Below are 22462 nucleotides of genomic sequence, written 5' to 3'. Positions count from 1 at the left end.
ACATCCTCCCATCTGAAGGATACTAGAGAAGCAATTCTTGAGATTATTTGCAGACGGTTTACAGAGGTCGTTTTATTCGTTAGCTTAAAAGAGAATAGTAAGATTAACTCAAGAATTGATTAAATGTTGTATTCAGTTGCAATACAAATAGGAATATTTGCAGCAGTAATGTAATAGCCCACTAAAATTTGGTTAAGTAGGAAGTGAAGGGGGGTAATGCACTGCTTGGGCAAGGAAAAATCCAAAGCAACTGTCCTTCATCACAGGTGGTAGCTGCTAATATAGTTATAGCAACTTGCTGCTTCCAAACAGTATGCTTGTTTCTATTCAGAACCAGCTTAAAAGAGCAAGCAAATTCCTGGCATAAGGAATACTGTTTTATGTACTACATAAGCAGTTCTTCACCAGTTTCTCATTCACATTTGCATCTATCTTTGAACCCATCTGCATAACGTCTTGCCCTGCGTTAAAATCTACAAGTATTTTCCATTTTGAATTATGTGAAACTAGTTTTCAAATATGAACATAAATGACTACTTCCTTTATTTTAAATAATCAGTAGTTTTGCAATATGCTAGGACCAGGATAGTTTAGCTGCAAGAATTAATGTGAAAATATGTTAATTTTTTTAACATTTATTCTATGACTGTATAAACCATTACATAATTCCTTTTTATTTCAAAGCTTAGATGGATCTATTCATTATTTTGGAACCCCAATTGGCAATCGTTGTATGTTGTGTGGAGCAGCAAGTGGTCATATCTCTTCTTGACACTGATGCTGCTGCTGGAAGGAACTGCAGGCTAGCTTCATTCATTTGTCCATAAATTGTTCTAAGTAGCTTTGGGTTTGTACCACTGGTAGAATAGGCTTCCAAAATGAGTAAGTTTACGACTTCCACTCCTGATGATTATTTCCTGTCTCCAAAAACAAAAAATCATTCATTTGACATTAACAGCAGATAGCAAAATACTCCCCAAATGCAAAGTGCTAGTTCTTTTACTTTCTCTAGAATGCCGGAAATCAAAAACTTACTTTAGAATCTTCTGCTTTAGCCAAAAATTGTATCAAAACCATTCCTTCACAGGTAGAAGTAGGTGGTAAAAAGGATTTTTGCAACTTTTGCTGGCTGGTGCAAAAGCCCAAATTGTAATAAAGAGATAGCCATGCTGAGTAAGAAGATTCAAATACTTTTCCCTTTATTTTTCACAAAAAGTTAGTGTCTGTGGCAGAAGTGTAGAGAAGCTCTTTTCTGAAGCTATTCTTAGAGTAGTTAGTTACTTCAAAGTGAGTTGTCATCTGCCTTTGGCTGGGACACAGAAGCAAGGAAGACACTTTCATGATGAAGTCTGAAGCTTCATTTGTAGTGTCTGTGATACAACTTTAACTTAGGCTTCGCGGAAAGGGTATTGTCCTATATCCACAGTCAGGAAATGTTGGCATTTTTTGATGTGTTTAAGGATGCAAAAAGTACAGAGAACCTGTTCATAAGCCAAGGCCCCTGCCTACTTCTCCCATAAACTAAGATCTACAAGCCTGCATCCTGTTGTGGGGTTGGGCATAGACTGTGGTGCAGGACCCTCAGCCTATTGTCCAGCCCTCTACCTCCTGACAGATGCCCGTTTGTCATTCAGTTGTATTGAATGCTTCCCGCTGGAACTCAAAACCCCTTGACTGAGCTGCATTGAAAGAAGCAGCTATTCTTCCCAGTGAAGCTTCCTTTCTTTTTCTACTATAAAAATAACAGGTATCTGATGTTACTTTGGCCAGTCTCTTTCTGCCCAGCCCAAGAAAATCATTCTTAGGCTCTTCAGCCAGTGACCGGATCATGACTTCTGGTTTTAATAGGGCCTATACTCAAAAGGCAGGTGATACAGGCTCCTCTGAGCTACCTCCTACCTGTGCTTTGACTTTGAAGCCACCTTGTTTGTCCTTCTGTCTAGTCAACTCTTCTCTGAGTCTGATTGGAAGATGGACAGTGACTGTATCAGAAGACAATTCTGACTTTTCTTTTTGTCATTCCTGAGCCAGTGAAATTTTCCACCTGGCATGAGATACAGCATAAAATGAGTTTTTCTTGTGTATCTTATAGAAAGAAGGTTATCTTAAAGGAAGAGGTATTTAAATAGAACTGGTAGATACGGTTGCTTTTCTCTGTGTTTCAGTTTTGACAGCTCTCATTCAACTGCGAAATGTAACTTTCCCAATAAAGAGTCACCATTTAGGACCAGCAGTATCTTCTAATTATTGTAAGCTACACTGCAGTATGCATGACACATTGTTATTGGCAAAACATTCAAGTAGCAAATTCTATTCTATTTCATAAAGGAAATTAGTACAATAAAGTTTGAGGACAGGACTATATTTCATTGCACATCTGTCTTGTGCCGGTAGCTGGGTTTCAGTTTATGCTCAATACAGCCTGTTTCCATTGATAAAATCTGATTAGACATAGATTTTGTTCTTTATTTGTAAAGACTAAAATAATAGAAGTATATTAAAAAAAAAAAAATCCCAATGAAAATATTCCTTCTAAAAACTTTTTCAGTTGAATGTTACTGAAAATCGTAGAAGATTGTCTGTTTTAAATATTGTCTGCTAGTCCAAATGCTGTTTTCATAGAAACCTATTGTGGCTGCTTCTTTTTAAAACTCAACGTGATTAGAAAACCTGTTTATACTCTGTTCATGGAAAATATTTTCTTCAATAATATGAAGCTCATTTTCCTTTCCCCCCATTCTCTAGATATGACCCAGACATTTTGTTAGGCTATGAAGTCCAGATGCATTCCTGGGGTTATCTCTTACAGAGGGCTGCTGCACTAAATGTTGATTTATGCCAGATGATTTCTCGTGTGCCAGGTAAGTTATTGTAGAGGGTTACAGTTCGGTTGCAATAGAAACAAAGTTGAAATCTATGAATAAATTAAAAAAAATAAATGCAGAGTATTTCTTTAGATGACTTCTTTTTTTGTTGTTGCTGTTGTGTTGTTATAGGTATAATCTCACACAAACACACACACACACACAAATTTGAAATACCAATGAGATTCTGGTTTTCAGTGTTTTCTGAATTTTTAAATTCCTTGTGTGTTCCACTTCTGGGTGTGTCCTGTATCCATGATCGTAGACTCATTTTCAGTAGTTGTGTGTGTTCAGTTTTCAGTTCTTGGAGGTGCTTCTGCTGCCGAACCTTCTCTTGCTTCTCCTTGGCTTCAGTCATATGTATATGTCATTCAGGGTACCTACCACAATCATTATTTGCAGTTTCTCTGGCTCAGATACGAGGACATAAAGATGCTCCTGAGCAGCACTCATCCTGGTCAGCAGTTCTGTAATAAAATCCTTACTTTCAATAGCTATTCTTGTACTGTGGGCAAATTTTACTGGCCCAAGTGCTGATGCTTTCCTCCAACATTCAGAAAAAGATCTGTTTGGGTTTTTTTCTTGAAGACCTGGAGAAAGTTATCCAGGAGAATGGTAAGCCTGGTGTCTATACTTAGCTAATCAATGGAAGCTATAATTCTGAAGAATGCAGTTAGTGAACAGCCAAATAAATGTGTTGCACCTAAGAAGAATCAAGATGACTTTGTAAAATTAAAAACTGTCTCAAAAATTTGTTGTAGCTCTTCGCAGTCATCAAGAAGATGTGGATGAGGGAGATAGGATTGAAAAAGCTGCCTTTGTCAGGGCTCTTGCCAAAGATCTGTGCAGAAACTAAATAGCCATGAAATAATATGTGCTTTCCTGTGATTGTCCTATTAAAAACTTGATCCTGTTACTCTGTAATGGTTGAAAATGCAAATGAAATGTTAGGAATTATGGAACAAGGAAAATATAAAATAATGAATGTAAATGTAAAAATCTGTAGTGTGCTTGCACCTCAGATACTGCGGTTCTAGCCTCTTCATAACCTTTCCCTCATCAAAATGGATGTAGGAGAACTGGTAAAGATAGAAGGATAATCCAAATGTCTCTAGTAATGTAGTAAGTTAGGATTCCAGAAGAGACAAAACTGGGTAAGGAAGGTAAAAGCCTATGTAATCTTGAGGGATATAAAGGGAAATACGGATTGGTTGCTCATGGTCTTTTCCAATGCAAGAACCAGAAATCATCAAATGAAGCTAGCAAATGGCAGCTACAGAATAGGAGTTGATTTTTCACCCCTAGGTTGTTGAACTGTTGAGTTCCTTCCACAATGCTTAAAGTCTATGTTGCTTTAGGAGGAGAGAAATTCTTAGAAGAAGAATCCATTGGGTACTATTATATGTGTGAAAATAATGTCTGGCCCAAGAAGCTGCAAATGGTTAGAAGCTGGGAGAGTTCTAGAGAGATTATCAATAGCTGCTTCTCCTGTTCTTGAAGCATCTGCTTTTGGGTACTTGATAGAACATTTGCATTTTTGGGCTTACCCAGCATAGCAATAGCATCTTTTATGTTGGCATCCTGTGTACCTGGCCAGAAGAACATGTTGTTTTAGAAGAGCTATGTTCACACACTCCTTCCTTTAGGTTTGAATATTTGTGCACTCTTTTGATGCCTTCAAAATCTTTTGGTGCTTTTGATACCTGTGACCTGTTTAGAAAAGGTCTGAGTTATAGGGACCTCCCAGGGACTAAATTAAATTTGCATCTTCAGTTGAAAGTTGAGGGCAAGTAGACCTTGGTGAATTTTTAAATACTTAATATATGAAAACAGGAACACATGACAGTTTAAATGTAATTGGCCATCAAAGGTCACAAGTTCTCATCTTCAGCACAAAGGTCTTTTTCAGGAATAATAACTGATTGCATGAACCTTGTTATTAAATTCCCCTAATGGCTCAAATTGAGATGATACAGTGGTTGCAATAATGATGCCTCTGGTACAGTCTTCAGCAGTATTGAAGGATGTTCAGAAAAACTTTTGACCCCTTAGACTTCAAGATTTGCAATGTCTTTGGTAAGAGGAGTGGTAAGTGTTGCAGTCAAAGGTTTCTTAAACCTCCAAATATCACAAAGGTTTACTGCTCTACTGTAGAAGTATGGCTGAACAATCTCTTCAGTTTGGGACAGGTAACTAATGTGTCTCCGCTTTTGTTCTCAAAGGCTGAGTCACAGCTCTTGTCTTGTGTAGTTGATCATCAACTGTAGTTGATGCAGAATCAACAGTTACATCAGCAAAGCTCTTGATAGTACCCATCTTCATGACTTAAGCTGTTGTTCAAGTTACTGGAATTGGGATGAAGAGTTCCTCAAAGAAGAAAGGTTACTTCTCTGGGAACTGTATGGTTCTTAATGGTGATGCCCCTATGTATTTCACAATTGGGCTTCCTTCCCTACAACTATGAAGTCTCACACAACACGGGTTCCGTTCTAGTGAAGGAAACCAGGGTTGTAGCCCTTAACATCTTTCGACATAAAGTTTGAATGGGCATGCAGGACATAGGCATGATCTCCACAGCACTGGTATTCATAGTACAGATGTTCTTGTGCCAGGTGGTAGATGCACACCCAGAAGTGGAATACATAACACTTAAAATGTTTCTAAGAACTAGTGTTACTGTAAGGTAAGTAATTATTCTTTTTTGACTGAACTGCAGGAGAAAGATCAAGAAATGTTCACACTGATGAGCTCCTCCCAAAAATGTCATGCCATAAGTGTAGGCTTGCATGCATGACCATAAACGTACAAGTGTTGTGTTCTCTGTTGCTTTGTGGCCTCCTTGTCCATGGTTTTTGACCCCATCTATGTTCCTCTTGCTTTTCCAACCCCTATGCTTCATATTTCCCTACCTTCTTCACATGCTGTATTTTCAGAACAGGAAGTGCTCCTTCAAGCAGTATGCTCCTCTTTCCTCCTATTGAAATAAAGATGGAAGGTACTTTTCCTTCCCTTTCCTGTGATATCAACTTAACAAAAAGAAAGCTGGACTTCTCTCTGGTTTTGCTTTATTGGCTGAGTCTGGTGCTGCCTCTGCCATTTACAAGTGAACTATTCATAAGTCATTAGGACACACCACAAGAGAAGTGAGTACTGTGCCTCTGCGTAGTGGCTTTTTTTGTGTGTGCACTGTGGCCTCCTGTTTCCTCCTTTGCATCACAGCTCAAAGTTAGGGAGTGGGTAACAGAGGTTGTGTGGAAGACTGGTAAATAATTAATCTTGTGCAATCAGTAACAGTCTTTATGAATTCTTATTTTTCTAGAGAGCTCAAATTGGAAGAGGGATAGCTTGATCTGGTCTTGACTGTCCTGTAACTTGTCTAAATATATTCTCTTTTAATGTCTTTAGATGAAAAAAAAGAGAACAGATTTGCGGCTGAGCTGGATGAATATGGATCGGATACAATGAGTGAAATAAATATTGTTGGGCGGATTACCTTAAATATTTGGAGAATGATGAGAAATGAGGTAAGGTTTTTAAAAGGTTAATGTGTTTTACTTACTGGGTTTTTTTAATTATTGTAGACTTTGAAAATTTCATGTAACTTATGTAATTTTCTGTTCTTTCTTTGTACACCTTTTCAAATAGAGCAGTCTGCCACTTTGTGAGAATGGATTTTGCGTATCGCTGAAATGCAAAATGTAAAATACTGAAGCCCGTATCTTTCAGTAATGTTTCTTAAGGATATTCCTTTTCACTTCTTTGTGGGTTTTGAGAACAACTTACCGCTTTTAGCAATTTGTCTATTATGGTGATTTTACTAAATTAAATACTTGAACTTATTTTAAGCTGTCAGACTTAGTCATTGTTTTGCTGTTTATGACCTTACATTTAATACTTTATAATAATTAAGTCTTTGCAAATCTTGTTCTGACCAAATTCAGACCTGATCTTTGTGATCTACTTAATGGCGCATATTCTTTTCAATTGATGAGGGATATTCTTTCCTGACTTGTAAATAGTTAAGGACTTCTAAGTATAAATGTTTACCTTTTTAACAAAGAATACTAACAAAAAGTTAATACATTTAGTTGTTACAGTTTTTAAGAAGTAGAGATTTCTTTACTATGAAAGACATCATGCATGTTAACATGTCCTCTGTGTTTTTCTAGGTGAATCTAATGAGTTACACTTTTGAAAATGTGGGCTTTCATGTTCTTCATCAACGTTTTCCTTTATTTACTTTCCGAGTTCTGTCTGATTGGTTTGATAATAAGGCAGATGTCTACAGGTAATGATCTATTAATTCATTTTGTTTGTTCTTTTTAAGGCCAGATTCTTAACATTGGATAAGTATATAAGATAAAGTCAGCATAGGAAGAAATAATCGGTTTAGCTCAGGTACTAGAACAGTCTATATGCAGCAACATGAGCTTATTTACTCTGCTGTTCTGCTGTGTTCTGTTGTGTAGTTATACCCTCAATATTTCATCTTTGTGTATTTTTCTGTTTAAAGTACACAAACAAAACAAATTTTCAGTTACAGTTTCAACATATCTGAATAGATGTACTGTTTTGAAGTTGTGTAAGGTCTTTACTTTGTATATACTATTCATCAGAAGGACTTGTAATGAACTGTCACGTTTCTGTTTTACTTCACAGTGCATGTCAACCAAGCTACGCTTACAAATAGTACAAAACAGTGTGCAAGATATTAAGACAGTAACAATAGCTGCTTAAAAATACCTTTATATGACATGTATCACAGTGGGCTTCACTATTCCTTGGAGTGATTTGGTATTGTGTGATAAGAACAATTCATAAAACTGAGTACAGATCTGAATGTAATTCATGACATATAATTTTTGTAAAAGTTAAATACTTTTCAACTACATGGAAACTTGGTTTAGTGCTGAAATTATAAATTTATGTTCCACTGAGATAGGTATTCTTAATACAGCAGGATGTTTCCACAAAAGTCCACTTGGTTAAAAAACCGATGTAAACAGATGAAGAGAAACTCGAGTTTCTGTTTCAGTAATCGTTTAGGGCAGTAAGGAAAACAGGATATAGTATGTAATTGAGATATGCCTTAACAGTAGTTTGCTGTGACACGTTCTGTGTGTATCGTTAGAATACATAAGTTTATGTGCGCCACATTTTTGAAAGAGCCTTATGAAAATGTCCTAGGGGAAATTTTATTTGCTGGTTTGTAACAAGCTATCATAAAAATACGTTCTTAATAGAAAAAGCAGCACTCTCCTGATTCTTTGTAATGAGGCATTCACTTTCACAGGTGGAAAATGGTTGATCATTATGTTAGCCGGGTCCGTGGGAATCTCCAGTTATTAGACAAACTGGATTTGATTGACAGAACAAGTGAAATGGCAAGACTTTTTGGCATTCAGTTCTTGCATGTATTAACAAGAGGCTCCCAGGTAAGATTTCGTTTTCCTTACACTTCACAAAAGCAAAATAGTCTTTACAAAATGTTCTAGTTCTTCAGTATCTTTGCAGTCAGTATATGTATTTTCATAAGGTCACAGAAGACTGTTTTGCATAACATGAAACTGAAACATAAAGAAAGGCAATTCAAAAGCAGTAATAATGGATTGAATGGTTAGTCTCGGAGATTAAAAATAGCTGTTAAAAATAGAGTGCCCCAAATGTAATCATGCCAGTGAGTCTCTTCTACTGACCTTGGGAGCACTAAGTTTTCCCTTTGAGTTGGTACTTTTCACGCTTAGATGAGTTTGAAAATGAATGCTTTTTAAAACATTAAGAAATATAATTGAGCATGGTTTAGAAAGATGAGATTACTTTCTTCCAGAGCAGACAAAGCTGCATCAAGTATGTTTTAAGTGACATTTCCTGTGAAGCAGACCTCTGGGTGAAATTTGATGATAAGACAAGAAGGGCTCTGGCTTTATTAAGTACATGTGTCATGCAAGATGTGTGTGGTTCTGTTATTTTGATACTAGCATCAGAGGGAAGGGGAGCAGGAACAGAGCGAGATTTAAACTACTCTTTCTTTGAGACCCCAGCAGTCTCCAGTAATACCAAAGGCTTTCTTTGCCCAGGTTCTGAGTGACTAGACTAACTAAACTGTTTCCATGGCTTCATGTGAGCCCTAAACAGCACCTGAAACGAGAGACAACTATTCTCACTCATGTGTGTCTGCTCTTCTGTTGTCTTCTTTCTTACCATAATTATTCTTTCCTACCATCTTTCTGCTTTCTGTTTTAATAGACATGTAGCTGAGCTGACGGGGATTGATTATTTTGCCTACTTCTGTGGACAAAAAGACAACTTAAAATCTTATGTCCTAAGCAGACCAGCATTGTCTTAAGCCAGCCAGAAACGGGAGTGTCTGAAGCTGCAGTTCCTTAACAATTCAACCAAATTTTAAAATGTTGCCACCTTTTTTCCTTTGACTGTAGTTGCCTGTGTCATCTCTTGACCCAGTGCAGGTTCTTGTTGGTCTTGCTGGTATTGGCCGTATATTTTTGGGGGGGGGGGGGGCAGCACCAGCAGCAGAACCATGGTGGCGTTCAATAGGTATTTGCCAGTTTAGCTGGTTTACCATGTTATCAGAAAAGTACCGGTGTTGGAGCAAGGGAAGAGAAATGCACAGTTAGGGACAGGGAGGGTGGGACTGGCATACTGCCAAACATAGATATGCTTAAACTGTCATGATTGCCGCCCGCAAAGGCTGTTCTGCCTGTCATTTTCTCAAATGGCTGTGAGTGGGAATGAGCAACAGAAACGTGCTGCATTTTCTATCCTGACTGTTCTTTTCTCTTTCCTTCTGTGCATGTATGTTTTGTTTCCATTGAAACTTTCTAGATCACAAAAATGGCAGTTGCAACAATTCCCAGTCACCTCAAATAATTTTTTTTTCACTCAGAAGAATCATCACTACTTTTTATGAAGATACTCCTTTTCTCCTTAGCTGAAAAAGATGTTAAAATGGAATAGTAATAAGAACATATTTCAGATATTTTAAGTTATTTTTTCCATATTTTTGTATCTCTTACTAAGTTTTACAAGACCTTTTTTAAAGGTGATTTTTTTTTCTTTGATTTTATTAAGCTATCTTGAAAATTCTGTAGTAGACTAAACAAATCTAACAGGAGATGGTCATAGACATACAGATTATTAGTCAGATGATTGAAGAACTTGCTGAAAACTAGAAAAAAGAACTCTAGCTCTTGCCAGATGCAGTCCCTGACCACCTCATCCTACATCTGAGCTCTTTACTGGACACAAATTAGTGTGCAGTTAGTGCAAGGCAGCAGCAGCTTATGCTGCTGCAAAACTACACTTTCAAACCCCAACCCGTTTGTAAGGTGGCAGGGTCTTGTTAAAGCTGTTGGTTTTGTAAGTTCATTTATAACATCAAAGTTAAAGAAACTATACCCAACCCATTCAGTACAATGATTGAATATATAGTGTGTCAGGCAAAGGGCTTTTGAATAGTGATTTAGTTGCTTACAAAGCACAGGATCTTAGGATTATATAGGATTGTTCTTTGATATTTTGGGATTTTCAGTCCTTTGCCACCCATGTATGTAATTTTCAGCTATTTTGTTTTTTATTGTGAATGGACACAGTGAATACTTGTCTATTAGTGCTTTTAAAGCCTTACTAAAGCATTGAATAATAGATAAATAAATAGGGCTGTTTTTTCTCATGTTGCTACCTCCACATACAACATTTTGCGATGTCTTGAACAAGGTGAAAGTTCTTAAAATTTTTGGGTTTTTTATGCTTCCTGTACTAGTTGTGGTATCATCAGGCAGAAAGCATGATACCCAGTGCAAAGACGCAGACTTTTGAAATGGACTGACTTAGATTCTTCCCTCGGTTCTCTTGCTGCCAAGTATATTCTAGTTACTTCTCATGGTCAAAAGCTTGGAGGCACAATTATCAGCTTACACAACTCACATGTCATTCCTCTGTTTTCCCAAATGTTGACATAAAATTGCTGTGCAGGTGCCTGTGGAAAATGGTCATGAACTGCATATTATACTGTTTTCTTCAATGTTCTGCAAGTCTAACAAAAATACAGTTTAGCAAATGCTCATTCGCTGACTGTAGCATGGCCATCCATATATATATATTGTTGCAGCCTGTTGGATGGTTTTTCTTTTAACCTGAGCTGGATGTTTCTTTTTTCCATAGATAAAAAATAGAAGTATTTGATTTTCAATGGTTAGGACTAAATGATGAGGAAACGCATGGAAAAGTTCCACTATATGTGATAGAAAATATATATTAAAAGTAAGAGTATGGCTATTTATTTTGGAAAACTAGTTGTCCGTACTTTAAATTCAGGAAATGTAAGTGCATATTTACAAAGTTTTAATAAACCCATATTTATCCTGCAATTTTGAAATTATAATTATTATATCTGAAATGTTTTTCAGTATCGTGTGGAGTCTATGATGCTGCGTATTGCAAAGCCAATGAATTATATTCCTGTGACACCCAGTGTCCAGCAGCGAGCTCAAATGAAAGCCCTGCAATGTGTTCCCTTAATAATGGAGCCAGAATCCCGCTTCTACAGCAATGCTGTTCTTGTGTTAGATTTCCAGTCGTTATATCCTTCCATTGTGATAGCATACAACTACTGTTTTTCAACCTGCCTGGGACATGTTGAAAACTTAGGAAAGTAAGTTGTTATTCTTTTCTCACAAACTTTGATTCCGTAGAGACTTCAGCATCTTTTCTAAAGTACTGAGAACCCTTGGTTGTCATTGGAAACAATGAGCATGTATGAATAGCACCATTTTCTGTTACACAATAGAGATGATAAAGATCTACCATGTGGGGGTGTGCGTGTGTGTATACACACATATACACATATATATACATATATACATGAATATGTATTTTTAATTAAATACAGAATTAGACTTCGTTCTGTTAAAAAAAAAAAAACAACACTCTGTATGTGCATGTGTGTACACCTGTTCCATTATTGTGGTGATGCTAGTTTTTAGTATTGCTTCAGAATAAGTTAAAATGTTACATAAATCCACTACCTATTTTCAAATTTGGACTAGTATTATTCCGCTGTATGTTAACAATTTGTTGTTATTGTTCTTTTTTAATAGTTTAATAGTTGTATTTCACTCTGGTCTTAACTATTCAAAATGAAAAGATACGAGTTACTCTGTGTAGCATCTCCTATTGAGCTTAACAGTAATTCTGTTAATTGGGAAAAAAATCTCATTGCTCATTATAATTACCTCTATAAAACAGTATTTGGAAGAATGGGAAGATGTATGTGATGATTGCTAGGTGTCACCATCAGGTTTTCAAGTTTCTGATTTGAAATTCTGAATTTGTAGGAAGACAATATATGCAATGTGTTACTTGGTAAACATGCATGGTTTCCATAGGGGATTACAGTAGGAGTACATGCCTCCACTAACTTAGCATTTGAAAATAATGCATTAACGCAGAACAGAATTGATAAATTACACGTGTGTTGGAATTTAGCCATTTATTACTACTTTATTCCTAGAGCCTTTTGCGTGTAGCTAAGAAATTTTAAATGATAGTATGTTGGTTTATACTTGAGATTATAATTGTGATTCCATCCTTGCTGGCATTATTCTGTCCTTGCTCCTTGTGATTCTATCCTTGCTCAGCATTTTATTGTGAGTTGATGCTTTTGCTTGATCAGGCTGTAAATGAATGAATTGTCTTTGTATTTAATTTTTCTTTTTATTAGATATGATGCATTCAAATTTGGCTGTACATCTCTCAGAGTACCTCCTGACTTACTTTACCAGATTAGGCATGATATCACAGTGTCACCCAGTGGAGTAGCTTTTGTCAAGGTAATGATATTGGTGCTCTGTGACAGGCATTTTCACTTCCTGTTGGCTGACTAGTTTAAGATCAAATTGATATTGTAGTTTATATTTCGCTGCATTGAGAGCAGACAGAAGGGGGGAGGTTCAGTCTCTCATTTCCCAATGTTTTTTGATACTTGTCAGAGTGCTGAACTTCTGGTAGTTCAGGAAATAAAATGTCGTCTTTATGCTTTTGTTTATACTGAAGGCTTATTTCATCTATAATTAAACTGTATTTTACTTATGCAGTTTGGGGATCAAACAGTAATTATCTGTGTGTAACACTTCATTCTTCTCCTGCCTGTATAGCAGAATGCTTTCCTAGAAAGAGTCATGGTTCGGGAGATGAAACTCCCTGACTTGCTTCCTATTGTTCTCATTTTATGGGATGTGTACTGCTGGCTGATTTGTAATGAATTAATAAATACGGCCTGGAGCTCTTACAAATAATTAGCCAATCACCAGCATACATATATTTAATGTAAAACAAAAACTTTAAGTAAAGAATATTTGCAGAATTTTTAAAAGATAATACTTTTTTAGCATTTAGCATTTAACATTTTGAGAATTAACCGTTAAATATTCAAGTCCCATTTTAGTTAATAAAGTTATCTGAACATTGTATTAGCAGGGCTGATGAAAACAAAGAACAAAAAGCTATTTACCCTGCCCTTAAGAGCTTTGCCTGTATTCTAGGTTGCTTGTAATATTTGTGGGAAGAGCCAAACTGTTGGTGCCTAGGGCATTTTGCTAATTAATTTGTCTTCTTAACAGTGATTACCTAACAGTTCTGGGTTTTGCTTTTACTCCTAACTGTTTAGGTTGGACTTTTTAACATAATTTTTTTCTTTCTTCCTTTTATGGCAGCCTTCAGTGAGAAAGGGTGTGCTGCCAAGAATGCTAGAAGAAATCTTGAAGACTAGGATAATGGTGAAACAGTCAATGAAGACTTATAAGCATGACAAGGCTGTAACTCGAATGCTTGAAGCTCGTCAGTTGGGTCTTAAATTTATAGCTAATTTTACATTTGGTTATACTGCTGCTAATTTTTCTGGAAGAATGCCATGCACTGAGGTAAGGGTTCCAGATAAAAATGCAGAAAAACTAGAAAAGACACTATTAATAAAGTATAGTCAGATAACACAGTATTATTATTTAAAACATATTTAATCTAAATACCTTTATAAAAGCTGGTTTTATTTGGAGTACTGAAAATCAGCAACTTGGGATTTATTTGTGATCCTTTTTTTTAAAAAAAAAAAAAGATCTTATTTTTCTTCTTCCCATAAAAGAGCATTTGGAGTTGGCATTTCTGTAGAACTCTTGCCGAAGGTAGATTGGATTACAGTTCTAATAGTGGAAATAAAATAAAACATTGAAGCTGTTTCATAGTTTTTCCTAAAAGGAGGAATCGCCAGAATCCAAAAACTAGAGAAAATGATCCTAAGCGATCTTGTCTTGCTCCTTACACTTTTAATATGCCTAAAGAAGTTCAAACCAAATTTTCCTTTATTTTAATTCTTAATAATTTTTGATCGCTCTTCCTTTAATTCTTGCTATTTTGGGGCAATGTAAGCAAGCTTTTTATTTATTATATGCATTTAAACCATGAAATAAAATATATTGTCTCAATATAGTAATTTTCATTAACAGATCAAGCAAGGTTAGACTATCTTTACCAAGAGCTAGTATTGTGTTTAGCAGTAGAATAAAAATTTTCAATTTATCTTTAACTTTGCAGGTTGGGGATAGCATTGTCCACAAAGCCAGAGAAACATTGGAGCGTGCTATAAAACTGGTGAACGATACAAAAAAATGGGGTGCTCACGTTGTGTATGGTGATACTGACAGGTAATTAATGGTCTGCTTCTTACACTGTTTTAAAATCATAGTAGTTCTTCATAGATATATTTTTCTTTTGTCTCAACAAGGGGAATTTATGATACGGAAAAATGTGGACCCTCTTTGGGATGTTGCTTACTGTCTTGCAGAATATGCAAAGTAAATAATATTTATTTTCTTGGCGTTTCTTTTAGGACTCTTAGAAAGCACTTCGAGGGTTTCTTTTCTTTGGAAAATTATGTGGAGCAGAAAGGGGGAGGAAAATAATATTTTTTCAGGTGTGGATTAATATAAGTCTTACTTATTGAATGAGTATTTCTGTGACTGTTTCTGGTGCCATTTTTATTTTGGAAAATAGGGTATTTATAATATAGTAGGCATTGCACGTTGATACTTAGAGGAAGGCACTATTTTAAGCTTCAAAAGCAGACACAATTCAGAAGTAGCCACTAGAGCATACAAAGATATGATTAGGTGCCTGAAATATATCATATAAATATCTCCCCTTTCTCAGTCAGTCTTTCATCTATATAATAGCCATGCTCTACACGTATCCATCTCTGGTGCTAGACTTGGATAATTTTTCAGCCATGGGCAGCAAAGCTTGTCTGGCTGTCCTTCCTTGATAACTTGTGAATCCAGTGACTGATTTCAGCCAGATTTGATGAAAGACTTGAAATTTCAAAGATACTAAATTCATAGTAGCTTCACCAAAAAAAAAAAATTGTTGGAGAAAGGAAGTAAAATCCGACTGCTGCCCGTAGCGGGGGAAAAAAGGGCGTACTCAGAGCTCTTTACAGTTCGGTCCTGGGAACTTGAGTTTTGCAGTGCCTGGGAGCAGTCACGTTCCCTGCCTCACCAGAGAGTCACCGTATTTGTCGTGCCTCACCAAAGAGTCACAGCGTTCGTCATGCCTTTGGCACTCCTGTGAACATACTGTGTTCATACTGCGAACACTGAAGTTTCTCAGGTTTTTGGCTTTTCTAGCTGAAGGAAGAGAACAGAATTGATAACAACATCCCTGCCTTGCCACCAGGGAGGTGGTGAGTTTCAGGAACTATGTTGAACAGATTTGTGCTTATTTCCTATGTCTGATTTCTCGTAGTATATTTGTACTCTTGAAAGGAGCCACGAAGGAGCAGTCTTTCAAGATTGGTCAAGAAATTGCTGAAGCTGTAACAGCAACAAACCCCAAACCTGTTAAGCTGAAGTTTGAAAAGGTAAAAGGAGAATGTTTTGCTTCAAGTGTGTTGGGTGAAAACATTGTTATACTAAAAAAAAAAAAAAAGTGAAGATAAAAGATTTTTCTGGACACTAACGTAGCATAAGGATATACAATAGTCATGTGCTGTACTGCTTCTGTGGGTATATTGCAAGCTCCTTAATGCCTCGGGCACCTTGTCAGAGGAGCACTGCAGCATGAACCACAAAAATAAATATTCCTACTTTCACATCAGGATGCCTGGTGGCCTGTTGCGCTCACAGTACCAGGCAATTTGAAATTCCTGTCTCATCAAATTTTGGAAATGTCTCCCTCTCCCTATATGTCTCCCTCTCCCTATATGTGTGCTATACATACAATCAAACCAATGTGTGCAACTTGGTAGAGAAAATGTACATTATCCCTTGAAGTGATTCCAGTGCATCAATTACAAGCCTGATGTTTATTCTTCGGCCAACCTTAGCACACTTCAGGATATGTCCATGCGATACATATACATATAAAATGAAAAATCATAAAAATCCATTCAGTAGGCTTTTGGAAAGAAGTACTAATGACAATAAGCCTTTTATAGAAGAGCAATGCAATGTGATACTAATTTTGGTAGAAGTTTATAATTGGAAAGTCATCAGCAATCAGTTCAGGTGCTCTAGATATTTTCAAAGTACCTGACTGAACAGATTCAATCAGAATTTGTAAACAAATTGCCATTTTTCATGGAAAATACAGTAGAAAAATATTAGCAAGAAAAGTCAGGATACCTGTGAAAGGGACGGCAACTTTTCGTCACTGACTAATGTACAGGGACCCTTCCCGCTTTGAGGCAAATCTGTGTCATTAAGCTGAAGGAGTAATTAGCCAGAAAAAAATACTAGGTGCAAGGATATACTTGAGAAGATGTCCAAGTGCTTCACTTCAAGTGCCCTTATTCACCTGTGCGTCAAAATATTGAGTACTTTCCTAGGGTAGCTTCCTAGCACAGGAAAAGGAAAATGCCTCAAAGCTGGAGCATCTGTTCAAGAAGTGGGACCACGTATGTGCAGGACCTTCTTCAGCCTGAGGCAATCGCTGCTCCCTCTTCAGTGAGAGCCAGGAAGATGTGGTGTTATCCTAGTAATACTGGGAAGAAATTGTTCCACATTCTTTTAAAACTGGTCAAGGAATACTAACACAATCAAGAATGAAGTAAGAGGTTGGAGAAAACAAGCAAAAGAGACCATGTCCCTAAAAATCCATTCATGAGGAAACCATTCTCCAAGCATAGGCATTTAAAAAGCATGCTTTCCCCAAATCAAAATACTAACTGATTTTAGGCACCTCATAATTAGATGAGGTTTGAAAATAGAAAGTTCAAAGCCACTACTTTTACTGGGGAAATTTTCTTCTCTGATGTTTAAAGTGGAGTTGTTGTCTTTTTAAGAAAGAGAGATAATACAGTTACATTAAAAATGCTGACAGATGCAGTCCAGGAAAGTAAAGTAAGGGTACTCGAAACAAATTATACTTTGTGTCACTTTTCATCTGAGCTTCAGGTTGCTTAGCCTTCACAGCTAGATGAAATATAAAGGGATTTAAGAATGGAACACCACTGAATCTGAACTTCCTCAGCCATCCTTTAACAGTTCTTTGATCTAGTTTATTGGTTTTAATCATTTGGAAGGGGGGCGGGGGGGGGGCGGCGGAACAAACCAAAATACACAACAGAAAAAAACACCAAAAAAAACCCAACAACAAAGCAAAGTATTCCTTAGGAAACCCTCTATGTTCAGAGCCACCTTACATTCCCAACACATGCCAGATTGGGCTGTCTTCTTTCTAAACATTCCAGGTCTACTTGCCATGTGTCCTGCAAACTAAAAAGAGATACGTGGGTTACATGTATGAAACACTGGACCAGAAGGACCCAGTATTTGACGCAAAAGGCATAGAGACAGTCAGAAGAGACTCCTGTCCTGCTGTTTCCAAGGTAAAATACTCATGCATTTCTTCCTGAATGAAATGATAGTATTCTGTTATTTCATTGTATATTTGTCCTTTCTCAGAGTTTCTAGTCCTTGTGAGTTGTCTGAGACTTAATCTGTTTTTCTGGTATGAGCCATTTGAAAGATAAATTGAAGATCTTGCACAGCATTACAAGGACTTGCACTTTCCATCTTAACTACTATCTTTCAGCCCCTAACAACCCCATAAAAAGCCATCAGCCCCATGTAAGTTCTCTAGGAGACCATTCTTGATCCAGTTCACTTTAACTGGAAGTAAGTATTACTCCAAGATGAGCGAGGCACACTGATGTGTCTGCTAAATAGCTCACTTACATAAATCTAATATAGCTAAGAATTCATTTAAAATAAACTTCCTTGCCTGTTTATTTTAAGCTGTGTATTGGGGAGTTAAAAAGGAAAGGCTCTTGTTCTTAATCAAGTCAAAACAATTTTATGCCAGTAGGAAAGGTAACGACTTAGGAGGATTAACTTCATTTTTGTTTTTAATCCCAATTCTTCTGGTTGCTGAGGTGGTCAGAAAGTCATGGCAAAATATTTTAGATGACAGGAAAAAACATCTTCTCTCATACTCTGGAAAACCTCTGTAATTGTTGAAACGGTCTTAGTGCTGGAGTATGGATAATTTCATGAAAGATGTGTCAACCTGAGGAAAAAGTTGTCCAGTAATGTGTTTGAGTGGAAGAGAATGCAACCATTTGTTATATTAACATTCTAGTTCACAACTGATACTTTTTCTAAGCAGTGTATTAGTATTTCCATATAATTTTCTGAATTCTTTTGAATTAATTATTTTTTACGTGTCTTTCTCACCTTTCTCCTTTGGTTGTAAAGATACTTGAGTGTTCTATCAAGCTGCTATTTGAAACACGGGACATAAGTCAGATCAAACAGTACGTTCAGAATCAATGCATGAAGTTACTGGAGGGAAAAGCCAGCATGCAAGACTTCATCTTTGCAAAAGAGTACAGAGGGAGCTCGGCTTACAGACCTGGATCCTGTGTACCAGCCCTGGAAATCACCAGGTAATGAGATTAAGAAGTGCTAATCGTAGATCTTTTTTCTCTTGACCTTTGTACCGCCAAGTTATGGGTAGCAGTGAGATGTCTCCTTCAGGTATTGTTGCAGCAGTTGGCTCTGACCTTCTTCTGTGTGTGAAGAGAGATCAGGCATCAGATAGTTCTAGAAAGCCGTTTCGTAGTCCTGGAAGAGCCACACGTGTTCAAGAGTAAAGTCTCTTGTCAGGACACTGTAATGGTGGGGTTTGGTTTTTGTACAAGGGCTTGACTCTCCAAGATTGCCCATCACTCACGGATATTAGATATGTTAAAAATTGTAATAGTGATGTCTCTCAGTGCTGTGAAATACATTACCATGCATAATTTTTCATTTTTTAAAAAGTACCTTAGTTAAAGTTAATATTTCATGCTGTTCATACTGTTTATCAGTAATAGATAATGTGAGCTGGCACATTTTGCCACTTTGCTTAATATAAAAGGTCTTCAAATTAAGCCATGCTTTTTAAATAAAATAAAATTCAAGTCCTGGATTGATACCTGCTTCAAACTGAATCATCCTTTGCTTTCTGGGTACTTGAGCTCTTTTTAGTACCCTGGCTGTTCTTTATTAAAATATTTCTTTAAAGAAGGGGTAGCTAGAATGCAACCTGCATGCAAATCCAAGTGACCTGAAACAGGACCTATCTTTAGGGCTCATGTTCCAAGTTCTAAAATTTGGGTCTGATCATGAAACAAATTAAAAATGAAACAACTTGGTCCTGTGCTTCATAATAGACACTAACTTCAGTCGTCTGGAGAGCTACTAATATATCAGATGGGGAACTTTACAAGCAAATGAAATAACTATGAATTTGTCTCTGGATGCATTATAAAGGCTATTTTTAAACAGGAGAATGCTTGCCTATGACCGTCGCTCTGAACCACGAGTTGGGGAGCGAGTGCCCTACGTCATTGTGTACGGCATGCCCGGACTGCCCCTGATACAGCTGGTGAGGCGGCCCATTGAAGTCCTGCAGGATCCCAACCTGAGGCTGAACGCTACGTACTATATTACCAAACAAATTCTGCCACCGCTGGCTAGGGTGTTCTCGCTTATTGGCATAGACGTCTTCAGCTGGTACCATGAGTTGCCACGGGTAAGTGTTTGAAAACAAACAGATTACAAATGCAGTGCATCTATACAGTGTTTTGTTTTATCATGACTTTTAATGGAATGAGATTTATATGAGGCAACAGCAAAGGTTATTTTACAAGGCAGTGTTTGATGCCCAAACATGCAGACCTGGTTCTTAGGTCTTCTGTGTGGTTTTTTCCACTTAGTAAATAAATTTTTTCGGCCAGCCCTTTTGTGCAGGGTTGATCATACTGTCATCTTCTATTTTCTGATCCCTTCCATAGTTTAAAAGAATATTTTGCCGTAACTGTATATTTTTAGCAGTACTTGTGTGTGCATCTATTTGGCTGTACCACCTTTTATATCTCTCACTAGTAGATGTTGGAACTCCTCTTTTTCCAAGATGTTCTGAAGATCTTTCCTCTTTATAGAAAAGGTGGTAATGCCGCAGGTAAAGCAGCAGGAATGCTTTTTTAAAAATCTGTATCACCAGAAATTTTAAACTAATTATATCCAAAACTGACTTTCCTAAAAGTTAAAGAAATCACTGAGATGCAGGAAGAGAAGTGTTAGATAGCTGGATTTTAGTTTGTGATTCCTCTGATGAAAAGGGATGGTGAAAGACAGTGTATCTGTGTAGTTCGGTTACTCTGCTTAGTGTAGACTTCAGCAGCATACTAGTACCTCATGTTTCCCACTGCAGACTTTTAATATAGCCTTGATTGACTTCAGTTCTGCTTCTTTTCTCTACGTTTCTGCCTACAATGGCACTGTGACACTCACCTGAAGTATCTCCAACAAGCTAAAAAGGCAAAAAGAGCCCTGACTTTCTGCAAGGCCAAGGAGCACCGAGGAGGTCATAGGGAGCAGAGCAGCAGGGTGTTTGAAGCAGGAGAGTGAAGGATAGTGCGAAGCGTAAGCCATGCAGCACCAGGAGCAAGTGCAGAGAACGAACTTCCCTGGGCGAGGGGGCAGTGGTGGAGCTTTGTTCAGGGAAATCAAAGCATGAGCTAGAGCCACGGACCAAAGGACAGTGGCAGCTCTGTGACCGGGTCTGCACCAGCACAGAAACTTGAGGGGAGGCAGGATCCGGAAGGCAGCCACTGGGGCTGCAGCCAGGGCACGTTTGGATGTGAAGTAGATCAGCACCTACAAAGGAACAACTGCAGGAGGCAGAGTTTGAGAAGAGATCAGGAATTTAGCATGTGACTGAGGATTTTTTTGGTTACTCTTTCTCTTTTCTGGTGAGATTCCCCATGAAATAGGTGTGGCTGGGCTCTGCTCAGTGTATCACTTCAGGGCAAGTGCTACGCTCTTCAGAGTGATGCGATCCATGTTAATAATTTGTGTATTGAATCCACGCCCTGCAAGCTGTGTTGCACTTTCATACTCCTTTTAAAAAAAATAGGCTATATAATCTAGGAATAAGGGAAGCTGCTCCCTTGAAAGTTCATTACCTCTTAATTTTGTTTTTTAACAGATTCAGAAAGCTGCCTCAACTGCCCACAGTGAGCTGGAAGGACGCAAAGGCACAATCTCCCAGTATTTCACAACTTTACACTGTCCCGTGTGTGATGAGCTGACCCAGTATGGGATCTGTAATAAATGCAGAAGCCAACCACAGCATGTGGCAGTGATTCTCAACCAAGAAATCCGAGAGCTGGAGCGTAAGCAAGAACAGCTGGTCAAGGTATGATTAAAGCATTGTCAGATGTCTGTCAGCCAAAGACGGGCTGAAATTTCAAAGCAGCGTGTTACTGAATACCCTCAACAGAAATGGGAAGTACAAGCCGGGTGTTAAGCGTGTTACAGCTTGTTTGCTTTTCCTATTGCTGTTGAAGGCAGCGTAGCAGCTGTTACTCTCCTTGGCTTTGTGTAAAACTGAAGGCAAAGGGGGCATCAGAACAGAAGATGCTGTTCTCCTTTTCTTCTTTTTTTTAAGAGTATCTTACATTGTTTGTAGGTGCCTTTTTATAATGACAGTGATGGAGAGTTGTAAAAGTTTGAGAGATTCACCTTTTTTGTATTAAAATAAGTGATGATGTTCTAGTAACAAAAACGTTTGTCCCAGAAAATTTATTTATTTATATGTATAAGGTGATATGTTATAGCTTGGGAGTTTTCTTGTTACCTTTCCTCTGGATAGGAATTTTCCAAGCTGGTTTTTTCCCTTGAACTAGAAGTCAATTAAGAGGGTAGCTGACTGTGCTCATTAATATCTTGTAGCAAAGCACAGTGCCTCCCCTTGCAGAAACATATGCATATCCTCACCTCATTTTCGTACTGTCGTATTTGATAATTAATAAATATTTTTGTTAAAATTGATTTTTAGCATTAGCACGTGAACCATTTTAAAGATTTGTCTGAATTGTAGGGATATAAATGTTCCTGTAGTCTAGGCATTGATTTGATAGGTTCCCATGGGGCTCTGTTGCTAGAAAGCCATTATAATTCACTGTTCATAAATATTGCATTACTAAGGTGTGGACTTCTATTTCTTGCTGTATTTTGTAATATTTGCTCTGAACTGCATTGTAA

The 22462-nt window shown here is 37.4% G+C and overlaps 1 protein-coding gene across 5 annotated transcripts in view; it reads left to right on the top strand.

The window, feature by feature from the left end:
• Positions 1-22462, top strand: part of REV3L (REV3 like, DNA directed polymerase zeta catalytic subunit) — a 124655-nt gene that overhangs the window by 99400 nt on the left and 2793 nt on the right. For all 5 annotated transcript variants that reach the window (XM_075145681.1, XM_075145680.1, XM_075145683.1 and 2 more), the window contains 13 exons: positions 2746-2861; positions 6270-6388; positions 7034-7152; positions 8158-8299; positions 11291-11535; positions 12604-12712; positions 13595-13801; positions 14469-14578; positions 15675-15789; positions 17620-17757; positions 18626-18816; positions 19700-19946; positions 21405-21614. In XM_075145681.1, coding sequence (XP_075001782.1) covers positions 2746-2861; positions 6270-6388; positions 7034-7152; positions 8158-8299; positions 11291-11535; positions 12604-12712; positions 13595-13801; positions 14469-14578; positions 15675-15789; positions 17620-17757; positions 18626-18816; positions 19700-19946; positions 21405-21614 — 2068 coding nt within the window. The remainder of the gene's footprint in view (positions 1-2745; positions 2862-6269; positions 6389-7033; positions 7153-8157; positions 8300-11290; positions 11536-12603; positions 12713-13594; positions 13802-14468; positions 14579-15674; positions 15790-17619; positions 17758-18625; positions 18817-19699; positions 19947-21404; positions 21615-22462) is intronic.

The sequence above is a fragment of the Calonectris borealis genome, chromosome 3 (genome assembly GCF_964195595.1).
Source record: "Calonectris borealis chromosome 3, bCalBor7.hap1.2, whole genome shotgun sequence".
Classification (NCBI taxonomy): domain Eukaryota; kingdom Metazoa; phylum Chordata; class Aves; order Procellariiformes; family Procellariidae; genus Calonectris; species Calonectris borealis.
The sequence above is the reverse complement of the archived record's forward strand: the minus strand, read 5'-3'. Positions and strand labels throughout refer to the sequence as shown.